Source organism: Pleurodeles waltl, chromosome 1_1 (assembly GCF_031143425.1).
Source record: "Pleurodeles waltl isolate 20211129_DDA chromosome 1_1, aPleWal1.hap1.20221129, whole genome shotgun sequence".
In the NCBI taxonomy this organism is placed as follows: Eukaryota; Metazoa; Chordata; class Amphibia; order Caudata; family Salamandridae; genus Pleurodeles; species Pleurodeles waltl.
Window position 1 is genome coordinate 245,548,767 of NC_090436.1, and position 14,954 is coordinate 245,563,720.

The following is a 14,954-nucleotide window of genomic DNA, read 5'->3' on the forward strand; positions in this document are numbered from 1 at the left end:
GGCCTATCTGGCCTTAGGTGTTTTTGAGCCTCACCATCACGTCGATCCACAAGCTCAGTAGCTTTCATGGCCTGCAAGCATATACGGACAGATAAGGCAGGTCCCTGGTGATCTCACAGGTTCTCGGTAGACCAGGGGTGGGGTCTCTCCCCTGTCTGTAGGTGTATTGGAGGGGGTGGGGGAGAAGGTAGCACCAAAGGAGGAGAGACTCATTGCAGTCGCTCCCAGCTGTATTATACAGGACAGTCTGCTTGGGACTATATTAAAATTCCTATTGGTGTCTGTTACTGCTGTGTAACTGGCAAGGGGACACTTCCTGGGCCCGGTGACTGGGGACCTCAACAGCACAGACGGGGCTGTCGCCAAGACATTTAGCCCCTGTAAGGTTTCCAGGCAGCCCTCTCACAGTCTGGGGCTCTGTCTGGCAACTCAAAGTTCTACGTAGCTGCCGCTATGACGTCACACTCACTGGTTTCCTCACGGCTGCTCGAGTGCAGTCACCTTCTAGGAGGGCTCCCACATCGTTACGAGGGTGGTGTAGCGCTCCGTTGATCTGGCGTCCACGCTAGAGTCTAGGGCCATAGGATCTCACTAGGGAGGCAAGGAGCCCCGTTCCAGGACCCAGCTTACATGGTGGTGTTACATGCAGATCCCGTGCGGTGTGCTGTGTTACTGGCAGGCCTCCTGTCTTAGCCACAGCAGCGCACGTGAATCAGAGCTACTTCTCTGCTCCCACTGGGTTTCAAGTGGGTTCCATGCCATTTTTTGCTTTGTGGAAAACGCATCCCGACGTTGGCCCCATTCGCTCTCTTTTTTGTGGGGATTCCAGGTCTGACTGCATGGATGTTGGAGGGTGTTTGGCGGGCCACAGAGGAAGCTCACAGGAGCACATCTGATGTGGTTGCCAGCTTGGCCAAGACCCCTCCTCTCCTTTATTAATTTCATGCCATAGCAAGCAGTGGAGGCTGGTAACTTTGAAAGTGGTAGGGTGTAAACATTACTTTTATTCAGCTAGTGAAGTGAGCAAGCTTAATGGACAAGTGTAGGGTTTGGGAGGGGCGGGGTGGGGCAGTCCTCCTCCTGAGAAAATATTGAAAAAGATTGGCAAATGATGCATTTTAAAACAAACTACTTTAGTGAGAAAGCAAGGTTTATGAAATAGTGGAAACTCAGTCATTAAATATTAAACACATTAAAAACTGCACCGTATTTTACTGCTTGTGCAAATTGCAGTAAAGCGCTACAACTTCAGGTCCTTTAAAGTGTGTACTTGCACAGTGTCTTCTACTGCATGCAGCATTGACTTTGGAAGAAAATGCTCTACCCAGGCTTCAGGAAGCACCCACAGCTGCTGGCTGCAGTTAGTGTTATAGAATATGTAGAGACAGGTCCTTAAGTGGGATAAAAAAGTGGGGCCTCTAAAAGGGAACAAGTAAAATAAATTTCTGTGAATCCCATAGTGTGCTACCCGACCAGTATTTTGGTTTCTCTCTGAGATGTGATTGTATCCATATATAGAACATAACAACTGGCATACACCTAAAGCATGGCAGTACTATTGGCTTTGTCAATGGTTGTTAGCTGTTAAAGATAAATGAGTAACAACAATGATTTGTTGTAAATAATTAGCACTGGAAATGTTTCAATTGTGAGACTATCAATTAAATATTATTGAGGCCTGTGGAAGGAGTATCGGTCTTCAGTTATGTGTGCTATATGTTAGATACCTATGCCCTTTTTCTCTGCGAATCTCGTCCATCTTCAACCTCGTCTCATTCCTTTTCAGCGCCCTCTTTTCACTCGCCCTCAAATGCATTTCCTTGCATCTCCCTCACTTCACCACCCTGAAATATACACTGCACTCACTCACATTTAAGCACTTTATTTTCTTTTACTTTTGACATCTGTGTACCCCTTTCACACGCATTTACACAGAATTTCAATAGCAAATGGAATACATCTTCATTTTTCTATGTGCTCTGCAGAAAGGCCAACCTACTGCCAGGCACTTTGCTTTCAGTCTCAGCACCTTGGTCAAAGCCGCTTATAAACATCTGACACGACTCAAAGTATGCACTAATCAAGAGTAATAATATGCACGAAAAAAAATACAGAAACACAACATGATGAAGTAGTTGGCACTCTTGTGGAATGCAAGAAGAAGTAAAACGTGAAATAAAAGAGGAACTACATCGCTTACATGCATTACCTTTACGTTTTTAATATTAATTGTCTGCAAATCGATCCATGTTTTTGGCATTAATGTTAAGGACATGAATATAGTGCCAGCTTCACCGGTGCGGTCTCTCCCCCACCCGTGTACAGTACCTCAAACTATACATAACATAATACTTCTAGATTGCAAACTCTTATTTTCCAAATCACAAGGTTTACAATTGCAATGCTGTTTTGTATATCAGGTTGGTAGGATGATTTACTTAGTGTGGAGAACCTACAACCATGCCACAAGCTCACAAGACATTAGTATCAGAGAGAGCCTAGGAGGCAAAAGATATCATGAAGTGGAATCTGTGCAAAAAAAGCAGTTTTTACCATTCCTGATAATCTATTATGCAAAGTACTTTATCACATTTAACTTTCTCCACTACTTGCAGATGAGCCACTACTGAACGTCAAAACTGGGTGAACAAATAAGGCGTTTAACCATTTTATTGAGGACAGCCTGAGAACATTTAGCCTTTATGCTAATTTGCATTTGTTAAAATGGAACAAAGTGCTACATGGAGGAAAAGAGAATATAAACCTGGAATTAACTAATTCCATCGTCTGCCAAAAAGTACTAATTTTAAAGGCAACGAAATGTATATCTTGCAAGTTATTACGAGGCATAATAGGCTATGAAAATGTCATTCAGCTCACAGTTAGTTTGCTTGTAGTCTGCTGCGTATAGAGCAAATTGAATAATTTTGAGTGAATAAAGCAAACCTCTGACCCAAATCAATACGGAATAGCTGTGAAATTTGATAATGAACTATGGAAAGGTAGGTATATGTATTGGAGACACCCAATGCATCTTTGCTTCACATGGAACCATTAGAGGAACAGGAGACGGACACCAAGGGCCAAAACGAAAGTGTGATGGGAAAGACTATTCAAACAATTGGACGAATTCTTAGGATTCCTTAGGCTAAATATGTAATGATCTATTTCTAAAAATAATAGTATGAAGCATTCTTGGGGATAAACATGGTAATATAATTTGTATCTTCTGTCAGCTGCCTATGAATTATTCATCACATAAAAAATACAAACGCCAATGTTACACCGAAAATCTATTGCTGAATGATTAGTGTTGAGTGTGTGCTGCTGTCCTTGTATTCCCTATCACCTGCCGGTGAAGGATTTATGCACGAAAACATAACTGACAGTAAATCACGACTAATAACAGGCTAATCTCCATTTTATCTTTCATAAATCAGTGTCCTCCATCATAAAACAACATAACTGGTAATTTGACATGAACAAATCCAGAAAGAAAACATTAACAGTGTTTGCTGTACAGTCATCTGCATCTGTTACAAACTGTGATTTATTTATATCACCAAAGGCATTATTTTTACAAGCAGGCAATGAACTATACATAGTCACATTAGGTCACCTTTCATACATGTTTTCACCCTGTCTGTGTTCTGCAGTGTATGAGGATTCCACTCCTGGGGAGGCAATCTGGGGTAACAGAATGGCTTCCGGCATCGCCAAACCTGAAGAAGCTACGTTAGTATAGAACTGGAGGTTGCATGAAATAAACCTCAAATTAAAAACAGATAAATAATGAAAGTTGACCAAATTCAGGGTGACAGCTGGGCAGTGTCAGACTGCTGGTCTTGCATCCTCCCCCCCCTCTCTCCCAACAGCTTGATTCAGTGAAGATAGGGATTCAGAAGTGCACCATGTCCTGAATGACCACCGTAGTGATGAATGAGACAACAAAACTATGACGTGACCACAGACCTACCAACTTACGCGGTGCCACCGTGTGTCATGATTTCGGCTCTTTACACAGTCACCCGTTGAGGAGCTAAGGTCACACAGTGGCAGGCAAGAAGAGCTGGACCACTGCAAAGTGTGGATTTGAAACTCATCTGGAGGCTGCAAGTAGCCAATGTCTATTAAGAAGTGTGAAAACACCCCAGGTCATCGGCATGGTTATCAATTAATTCACCAATCCCCCCTCCCAAGCCACCAGCATCCCCCCGTCACAAGACCCCTTCAACAGACTCTGTACCTTCTTCCATCGCAAGATCAAGGGCATTTACGACAGCTTCCTCCCAGAGAACCATCCCAGCATCAGAACCTACGACCGACCCACCCACTGAAACCATCCGCAGCTGATTCACTCTCACCACAGAGGAAACCGAAAGCGTCATGAACAGCACTCACTCCAGAGCTCTGACAGACCCCTGTCTCCACCACATCTACATCAGAGCCACCTCATCTACATCAGAGCCCGCACATACATCGCCCCCAAGCTTTGCAAGACACAGCCACCTTCCCCGAAGACTGGAAGAAACCCTCAGCCGACCCATCTGAGCTAAAGAATTTCTGGCCTATCTCGCTGCTACCATACCCAGCCAAAGTACTGGAAAAGGCCACTGTTAGAAATTGGATCTTTGGTTGGCAGTCAGGATACCCCCTGTCCAAGCAAGGACCCTCACTATAGTCAGGGTAAAAGAGAATCACCCTTAGCTAACTCCCGCTCACCCCCTTGGTAGCTTGGCACGAGCAGGCAGGGTTAACTTCAGAGTGCTAGGTGTAAAGTATTTGTACCATCACACACAGTAACAATGAAAACACTACAAAATGATAACACAGGTTAAGTAAAATAGAGAATATTTATCTAAACAAAACAAGACCAAAACGACAAAAATCTACCATACTCAAGTCAAGTTATTAATTAAAAAACAAAGTCCTAAATCCTTTGGTAAGCAGCTAAAACACTGTTAGCGTTGAAAAGTACCTGGGTCGCATTAAAACAACACGCACGGGCAAGTGTGCGTTGAAAAAGGTAAGCGGTGTGTCGATTTCTCACCCACAAGCGAGCTTGTGCATCGTTTCTCCTTCTCCAGTCGGACCAGCGTGCGCCGTTTTTCCTCCTCGCAGGTGAGCAATGTGTCGATCCGGGCAGCACTTAGATCCAGGCAGTCATTGCGTCATTTTTTCACGCCCAGCAAGGTTTGCATCGAAAATCCTGCTGCACGGTGATCGCAAAAACACGCTGTGTGTGTTGCAACGATACCAGCCTGCGTCAGCGATGCGGCGCGTCGTTTCTCCAGCCGCGTGCATCGATCTCCAAGCTGCGCAAGCGCTGCATCGATATCAGGCGCGGAGCCGGCAGCGCATCATTTCTTCAGCCGCTCTTGGAGGTTGCGTCGGAAATTTCCCTGCACAGCGGTCTGCGCATGGATTTTCAGGCTTGGTCTGCCAGCTTCACCTGTCAAGGCCCCAGGAACTGGATAAGGCACCACTTGGCAGGGCAGGAGTCTCAGCAGAGAGTCCAGGTGCTGGCAGGGGAAGTCTTTGATGGCCCTGAAAATTCAACAACAGGAGGCAAGCTCAGGACAAGCCTTAGAGATTTCTTCACAAGCAGGAATGCACAACAACGTCCAGTCTTTGTCCCCTTTCACCAGGCAGCAGCAGCAACTGCAAGATAGCTCCACAAAGCACAGTTACAGGCAGGGCAGCTCTTCAGCTCTTCTCCAGGCAGAGGTTCCTCTTGGGTTCCAGAAGTGATATAAAGTCTGTGGTTTGGGTGCCCTTCTTATACCCCTTTTGTCCTTTGAAGGAGGCTTACTTCAAGGAAAGTCTCTCTTGTTTGTGAAATCCTGCCTTGCCCAGACTAGGCCCCAGACACACACCCGGGGTTGAAGACTGCACTGTGTGAGGGCAGGCACAGCCCTTTCAGGTGTGAGTGATCACTCCTCCCCTCCCTCCTAGCACAGATGGCTCATCAGGATATCCAGGCTACACCCCAGTTCCCTTTGTGTCAATGACTAGAGAGAGGGGCAAACAGCCCAACTGTCAAACGGACCCAGACAGGGAATCCACAAACAGGCAGAGTCACAGAATGGTTTAAGCAAGAAAATGCTCATTTTCTAAAAGTGACATTTTCAAACACACAATCTTAAAATCAACTTTACTAAAAGATGTATTTCTAAATTGTGAGCTCAGAGACCCCATACTCCACATGGTTATCTGCTCCCGAAGGGAATCTACACTTTAATAATATTTAAAGCCAGCCACCATGTTAACCTATGAGAGGGATAGGCCTTGCAAAAGTGAAAACAAAATTTAGCAGTATTTCACTGTTAGGACATGTAAAACACATTACTATATGTCCTACCTTAAACATACACTGCACCCTGCCCATAGGGCTACCTAGGGCCTACCTTAGGGGTGTCTTGCATGTAAAAAAAAGGGAAGGTTTAGGCCTGGCAAGTGGGTACACTTGCCAAGTTGAATCAGCAGGTTAAAACTGCACACACAGACACTGCAGTGGCAGGTCTGAGGCATGATTACAGGGCTACTAATGTTGGTGGCACAACCAGTGCTGCAGGCCCACTAGTAGCATTTGATTTACAGGACCTGGGCACCTCTAGTGCACTTTACTAGGGACTTACTAGTAAATCAAATATGCCAATCACGGATAAACCAATCAACAATACAATTTACACAGAGAGTATATGTACTTTAGCACTGTTAGCAGTGGTAAAGTGCTCAGAGGTCAAAAGCCAACAGCAACATGTCAGAAAAATAGGAGGCAAAAAGATGGGGGGGTGACCCTGCATAAGGGAAAAAGTCCAACAGCCATCAACTAACAGCTGCAGCAATTCATCGAGGACAACTCACTGGACACCTCCCAATCTGGGTTCCGCAGCAACCACAACACAGAGACAGCTCTTTTTGCATCCACCAATGACATCCGCACACTTCTAGACCGCGGCCAAACCGCAGCACTCACAATACTCGACCTCTCAGCAGCCTTCACAACGGTTTCCCACAGCACCTTGTGCACCAGACTCCATGACACAGGAATCCGCAGAAAAGCCCTGCAACTGATCAACTCCATCTCTGGAAGAACACAGAGTCAGGCTCCCATCGTACACATCCAAACCTACAGAAGTCAGCTGTGGAGTTCCTCAGGGATCCTCCCTGAGTTCAACACTCTTCAACATATACATGGCCCCACTTGCAGCCATCGTCAGAGGCCACGGTATGAACATCGTGTCTTATGCCAATGACACACAACTCATCATATCCCTCACTAAAGACACAGACGTGGCTAAGAGGAATTACCACACAAGAATGGAAGCTGTTGCCGCCTGGATGAGAAAGAGCTGCCTCACGCTCAACTCAGATAAGACCAAGTTCATCATCTTCGGAAACTCCACCTCAGCTGTTTTATGGGAGTGGGGGAGGAGGCCAACGGGGGGCAGGGCACAGGGGCAGAGTGCCTCAAAAGGTAGCTCTCAGTATAAAGCCCTCCCCGTCCAAGGCCACATCCCCTTTCACACACGTAATTTTGTGTTCGAGTTGACAGATCTGTGACCATCCTATGCGTACAATGAGCCCTCAATGTTCAGCAAGTAAAGACCGTACTTACGTCAAATAATTAAGGCGGACACCAAGCTGGTAGCACAACCTCTCAATACGCTAAGTGGTAGCAAAGAAAAGCATGATATACTTCTTCGACAGTCTGGAACAGCAATGTTGAAGCCTCCAGGAGAGATGCATAAAGATACATGTGAAGGCCTGTGTCACAAAATCCTCTGATTCCACATTCATCCTATGAAATTCGTTGAAAATCTTCTGATCTCATGAGCACTTAGATCAGACTGCATTTGAAACAACATGGCCATGTCCAGAGTGGTCTGTGGCTATAGAAAACCTGAGAAAAACAGTTGAAAATCCTTGCTGTCCATTACCCAAGGGGTGTTAAATTTAACCTCCTAATGGCATGATAGTTGTTCTTAGTCTTTTACGCCGTCGCATTTCTAGTTCTACACCTTGTCTTCCTTTTTGCAACTCACCGCTTTAGGTCATCAGGGTCCCCAGTTCCAACTGAAAGTCATGGAACAAAGACTTGTGAGGAACTGGAGAGGTTGACAGGGATGCTCAAGCATCCAATTCTTACAAAGCTGCATCAGAACGTCCCATATAACCTCGCCCAGGAGATTTCACTTTACCTTTTTACTCATGCCACTAAACACCTGCCAGAGAAGCCAGCACAGTTAGAACATTGTTTGAAAGGACAGAGGGTTGCGACATCTGTATTCAGTGCGGTTAGGGCAGGGTTCTGCAAAGTGGGTCCTGGAGAGCCGGGTCCATGCCAGATTTTTTGTATATCCACATTTAGAAAACTGTAGATTTCTAAAACATCTTTTTTCTAAATGTGGATATGCTAAATATCTGGCATGGACCCGGTTCTACAGGACCAACTTTGCAGAACCCTGGGTTAGGGCTATCAACAGCTGTGTTGCACACCATTTCCTGTAGATGCCAAAACTAGCCAAATGCAACAAAAACTTAATATAACTTACTATAAGTCCTGCAGTCATTTAGACAACTCTGTACAGGGCATTCGCACAGTGCAGTCTAGAAATCCTTACAGTCCCAATGAAGAACACATGGATGATTAGAAGACAATAATTCCAACATCCAGTTGCTTATTACGTAGGTGAGTATCATAAACCAGGTTATAGCACAAATGTATGAGCTCAGAAGCTACCTCTGATCAGGACCGAGTTTGGCTACGAGAGTACAGTATGGCCTACTCACAGGAATCATCCAGTTTGCCAAGTCACCGTACTGTGACACCTGCATACCACCAAGCATCGTCAAGTTAACATGTCCTCTGAAATAGAAAACAAGAATGTTTTGAGAAAGAATTCAATCACTTGCAGATCACTGCAAACAGATTAAAGTGAAATGTGCTTATTGAATCTTAAGACAAACACAAGAACAAGCGATACATAAGACTGCCACATGTAATCAATGGCGGTAGTAGACAAGGGTTGCGCACCCTCTTAGAATATGTCACATATGGAGTACTTTTATCATGCAGAAAGGGTTGCTGCAGTGTAATATCCTAACTCAAAACATGTTGGACAGGCCATAAAATAGGGAAGAGTACAAAGAGAGACATTTTCAGAGTTGTGGTATAATGCGGTGGGGTGAGGGGGGCCGGGTTAGGGACAGCTTTTGATACCGAACATCCATGGGCCACAGCTTAATTAGGAAAGCAGCCACAGAATTTTAGTTCATCTTCTTCATAAAATCATGGACTTACTTATGACTTGCTCAATACCTTTATCCACCGTCAGAATGTGGTAGGCGTTCTGTTCAATTAACGTGCATTATTGTCCCCACACTGCACATACTACTTGACAGAATATATGCCACACTGTCACAGAGTACCCTGTGTGTCAAAATGTTGAAGTGTGCAGACTCAATTGAAGCTTCAATTTCAAAGCAAAAGTAGAAGTGTTCGTGAATGAGTCCCACAGGATATTTGTTTGGGTTTTTACTTTGGAGACCTTAGGTAGTATTCACCATCATGTCTGCCTTAGTTTCAACAGTAGACATGCTCGCTCAGTTTGAGGAATAGGCCTTGCAACCCATACTTGGACATCCACAACTTGCATCCACAAACTGGAAGGAGTTTAGCACAGCAAGTGCGCTGAAGGTGCATGAAAGTCATGCTTTTTTTTTTTAGCTTCAAGTAGCTAGCGGCAGAACGCATTAGTATAGGTTCAGTTGGCAATTATACAGGGTTAGTCAGGACTTTGATGAGGACAGAGAAATGAATGGATAAAAAAAGCTTACAGTATGTGTGCTTTCCCAGGGATATTGCACAGGTAGAAGACAGATAGTAAAGGTAGTACAGATACACATCATCTACACCAATGGATTTAAACCCATTGGTGCCACACTGCCACACTGCCACTGAAGGACAATGACTTGTATGGGTAAATGTTTGATTTGCTTGCATTGTTCATCCTCCGTATGAACTCAGTAGATGTTCAATTTGCTGTATGATAAGTGCATTACAGTCACAGCACTGCACATAACGGTGGCTAGGACACATGCTATGTTCTCACAGACTACCCTGTGTGCGAAACACTACCCTTCTTCATTGTTTATGACGTTGTCTTTAGGGAACTTTGCAAAAATTCCACCGGATATCTGCCTTAGTTTTAAAGGTAGATACGCTCGCTCAGTTTCGAGGCACAGGCCTTACAAGGCATACTCTGAAATCCCCAACTTGCATGCACAAACTGGAAGGAGTTGAAGTTAGCACAGCAAGTAAGCAAAATGTGCATGAAAAACGTCTTCCTGAGCCTCATGTGGCTGTAATGGGAGCCATTAGTTAAGGTTCCTTACACATGCCTTCAGTAATGTTCAGAAAGAAGGTGGAGGTTATTAGGTGGTAAAATGTAGTCAAATGTTTTCCATAATGTGGCATATGAATGTGATGGGCCCTTGTCTGGCAGCACTAGGTATGAAAGTGTTGTGTGCTGTGCATGAATGGCTTGTGAATGGACCATAAAGTGGTTGGTGCCGTGAAGTGGCTTTATGGCTCACCTTCAGAAGGCTTGGTTTCAATATTCAGATACTTAGTATTCATGCTTTGAAACCATAATTTCTAGAGGTGCTAAAATCAACCAGTGCAAGTGGTGGATTAACTTTAACATAGTAGTGCCAGGGGAGTCCAAGAGTGAAGGACCTGCGTGGCTCTCAACAGTTTTCCTTCACCCAGCACCCCCTTCAAATCACAAACTGTTTAAAAACACATTTCCTTTGCATTTCCGCAAGGCAAAGTCCTGGAATCTGCAGGCAGACACAAATTTCCTACCACCCAGCGTTCCCTGAAGTCTCCAGAGAAAATAGTTGCCTCGCTTGAGTGGGCAAATGATCGTGACAGGGAAGGGCCCAACACGTATTGTGGAGACATCAAAATTACCTATCATAAGACAGCCAGGTTTTGTAAGGCGGTCACATCTAAGTCTTTGGTCCTGGACATAGGGCCCATATAGGGAAACTTACCAAACCCAGACATTTCTGAGAAATAGACACCTAAGACAGTACACGGAGGTGTAGCGTATGTGGATTCCACAAAACTTTCTAACCGTGAATATCCTGCAAAGATGAAACACAGATTAAAAACACTATTATTCCCTGCTTTTCTGTCACATAAACTACAGGAATGTGCAAGAATCCACAAAATTCCTACCACCCTGTGTTTTCCCACTTGTCCTGAGTCCTGATAAAAATACAACTCCACTTGTGTGCCAGTGCCTAGTGCCAGCTTCAGGAATGGATCTCTCCAGGGTCAACAGTAGCCTTCATGCAAGGACTACCATTGACCCTTATGTGATCCATTCCCATCACGGGCACTAGGCCCAGGCACACCAGTGGGGTAGCGTTTTTACCGAGACAAGTTGGGGAACGCTAGGTGGTAAGAGGTTTGTGGATCCATGCATATTCCTGTAGTTTACTTCACAGAAATACAAGGAAAAATTGTGCTTTTATTCAATGTTTCACCTTTGCAGGGTATTCTGGGGAAAAAAAAAAACTTTGGGGAATCCACACAAGCCACACTTGCGTGGACTTTCCTGGGTGACTATTTTTTGGAATTGTCTGGGTTTGGTAGGTTTCCCTAAATGGTTCCAGGTCCCAGGACTAATTAGTACTTTCACCTCGGTTATCATTATCTCCACAGTACATTTTGGGCCCTTCCCTGTCACTTGGCCTACCCACACAAGTGAAGTAAAAAAAAAATGTTATCGGGAGAGTTAGGGGAATGCTGGATGGAAGACTTTTGTGGCTCCCCTCAGATTCCAGAACTTTGTATCATTGAAATGTGAGAAAAATGTGTTTTTTAAAACATATTTTGAGATTTGCAAAGGATTCAGGGTGACAGAACCTGGTGAGATTCCCACAAGTCACCCCATTCTGGATTCCCATAGGGGTCTAGCTTTTAAACATGTATTGGTTTGCTAGTTTTCCAGAAGTGCTGACTGAGCTAGAGTCCAAAATCCACAGCTAGGCACTTCACAAAAAAAGGCATCTGTCTTCATTGGAAAAATGTGATGTGTCCACATTGCGTTTTGGGGTGATTCCTGATGCAGGCACTAGGCCTACCCACACAATTGAGTTACCTTGGAGGAACACAGAATAAAAGAACAAGTGTTTTTGCCAATTGTCTTTATCTACATGTGTGCCTTCCAAATGTGAGACAGTGTGTAAGAAAGAAGTCATTTTGAGAAATGCCCTGTAATTCACGTTTGTATGGGTGCTCCCAAATTCAGAAATGTGCAAATAACCACTACTTGTAAACTCTATATCTTGTGCCCATTTCGGAAATACATAGGTTTCCTTGGTACCTATTTTTCACTCTTTATATTTTACCACATTAATTGCTGTAAATCTGCTATACAATGAAAACCCATTGCAATGTGCAGCTCATTTACTGGCTCTGGGTACCTTGGGTTCTTGATGAACCTACAAGCCCTATATATCCCAACAACCAGAAGTGTCCCGCAGACATAACAGCATCTTGCTTTCAAAAAGCTGCCATATCTGGTAAAAGTTCCAGAAGAAAACTTCGACAGAAATCCCCGCCCACCAAAAACACATTTTAGCTGTATTTTGGCTAATTTCTCGGTCTCCTCCAGGGCAACCCACAAATTCTGGGTATCTTTAGTATCCTCAGGATATTGGGAAAAAGGACGCACATTTGGCATGGACAGCTTATGTGGACAAAAAGTTATGGAGACCTGAGCTTGAACTACCACAAAAAAAGGACTAGTCCAATTGGGGGGGGGGGGGGTGCTGAGAGAAAAGGTCAAGCAGCTAAGGGGTTAAAGTATGAGTTTGAACTCTAAGTAATTGGTAGAGAAATGACTCACAAAACGTGAAGAGGAAGTGTTGAAGTTTCTCCTGGGACTAATAGTTTAGCCAGTTGTCGTCAATGTGAAGAGGTAAATCCCAAAAATTGCCAGGAAGCGTGATGCTCGATAAAAATGTATTCAGAAAAATAAACTTAAAGGAGGAGCCTAGATGGCGGACTGGTAGGTGGATTCCTGCACCTCTGAGAGCCCGCTGAGAATCCCGCCCACCCGTCCCCGATTCCCCAAGACCTGAGGAGTACCCCTGCTGCTCCAGAGGTGAATGAGCAAGCGAAGGGGTGACAGAAGCCGAGAAAGAGCTCGCCGAGGGGAGGGCCTGGCGGCTCCCCAAGATGGCGGTGACCGCGGGGAGTGGAGCATGCAGCCTGGATAGGAAGTTGGGAAGGGCCCCTCAGCAAGTGAAGAGAGCGGAGGAAAAGACATCTGGCGTAGTCCACCTGAGAAGCCGGGAGGATCGGCCGGAGGGGGACCGGCACAGCAGGCCCCCCTGGGCCCCACTCCAAGGAAAGCGGTGTCTATTGGGGGAGCACCGGAGGAGCTCTGGCAGAGACTTCCCAGCCGGGGACGGAGGCCAAGGCAGGCCTGCGATGGAGCCCAGACCAACCAGACACAGGCAATGATCTGCGCAGGAGAGACGGGCCTGATGAGAGGGCCTGACTGGGCCGGGCAGACAACAAGGTGGCAAGGCCCAGGCGGTGACGCAGAGAGCTGGGCCCCCACTGACTGACTTGCTGCGAGGGGCCGAGGCAGTGAGAGGACTGGAGCGCCAGGTAGCGTGAGAGGATGGACCAGGTGGCAGCCTGCGACAGACAAAAGGCCTAGGCAGAGTGGTTAACGAGGGGCGCATAGGAGAACCCGGCATCCAAGCCAGCAGCGAGGCCCCACAAATCAGCTGATGGTGGAGGAGCATTGGAGCGGTCCTTGCAGACCTCTCCTGGTCGAGGGCGGACACGCAGCTGGCCTGCAGCGGAGCCGTGGTGCCCGACCTGAAGAAGCTAGAGAGGGCCAGGTGAGGAAGGGGACCCGTCTGGGAAGGGCTGGGCTCCCCAGCCCACAGAGTGACCCCTCAGGACAACGCAGAGAGGTGGGTCCCCCAGAGGAACTGAACTGGAGGGCCCCGCCAAGGAGAGGGAGTGGCGAGGACAGGGAAGACCCGGAAAGACCGTGGGAGTGAGATGAATATCAGACCAATTGAAGTGGAAAGGGGCACGGGCGGTAGGTAAGCCTCCTGACCAGGATGGAGAACAGGTATCGGACTGCCTCAGAGACAGGAATTAACTGAATTACCTGTGCCCGTGGGGTGCTGCGCCTCTGCGGGCACCGACTGAGCGCAGAGGACCTCAGTGGGGAGGCTGCAATAGCGAGAGGGGCGTCCATCAGACTGAGGGGCTCGGAACAGGCCGCAGACTGAGCCCACCGTGGATAATGGGCGCAGCACGATCCAAAAAAGACCTCACAGGGGACCAAGGTGGCGGGATTGGCACTTCTTGCTTCACAGTCCTTTCGCAGGAGAGTGGGAGACAAGATAGCTGAAATAAGAGGTCGCCTACTGGCTTTCTGGATACATATAGGGGACTTTCAGGTTGTCATTGCATCCATATACGCGCCAAATGAGGGACAGGAGCGGTTCATACACCAGGTGCTGGCGGAGACCATGGTCACACAAGACAGACGGGTGCTGGTGTGAGGTGATTTCAATATTGGCCTCAACAACGACTGGGACAGATCGGCCTCTAGATATGAAGGGACAGGAGCACTGTCAATGGAGGGGGTGCAAAAACTGAGGGAAATAGGCCTGGGAGACCCATGGAGGGGGAGACGTCCTACAACCAGAGACTATACATTCTAGTTGCATGCACACAAGACTGATGCCCGCATTGATTTCTTCCTGGGCTCCAAGGAAATAGAGTAGATGCTGAGGTAGATAGACTGAGTCATGTTCACTGTCGGACCATGCATCAGTATCCCTGGTCTTACACATCTCCCACAACCCAAAAGACACTGCCCTTACCGGCTGAGAACCAC

The 14,954-nt window shown here is 46.3% G+C and overlaps 1 protein-coding gene across 1 annotated transcript in view; it reads right to left on the reverse strand.

Annotated features, from left to right (window-relative positions):
• The window catches only part of OXCT1 (3-oxoacid CoA-transferase 1), a 448,860-nt gene that overhangs the window by 219,354 nt on the left and 214,552 nt on the right, over nt 1-14,954 (reverse strand). Inside the window, exon 13 of the mRNA XM_069221450.1 lies at nt 8,797-8,872. Within this exon, the coding sequence (XP_069077551.1) occupies nt 8,797-8,872 (76 nt within the window). The remainder of the gene's footprint in view (nt 1-8,796; nt 8,873-14,954) is intronic.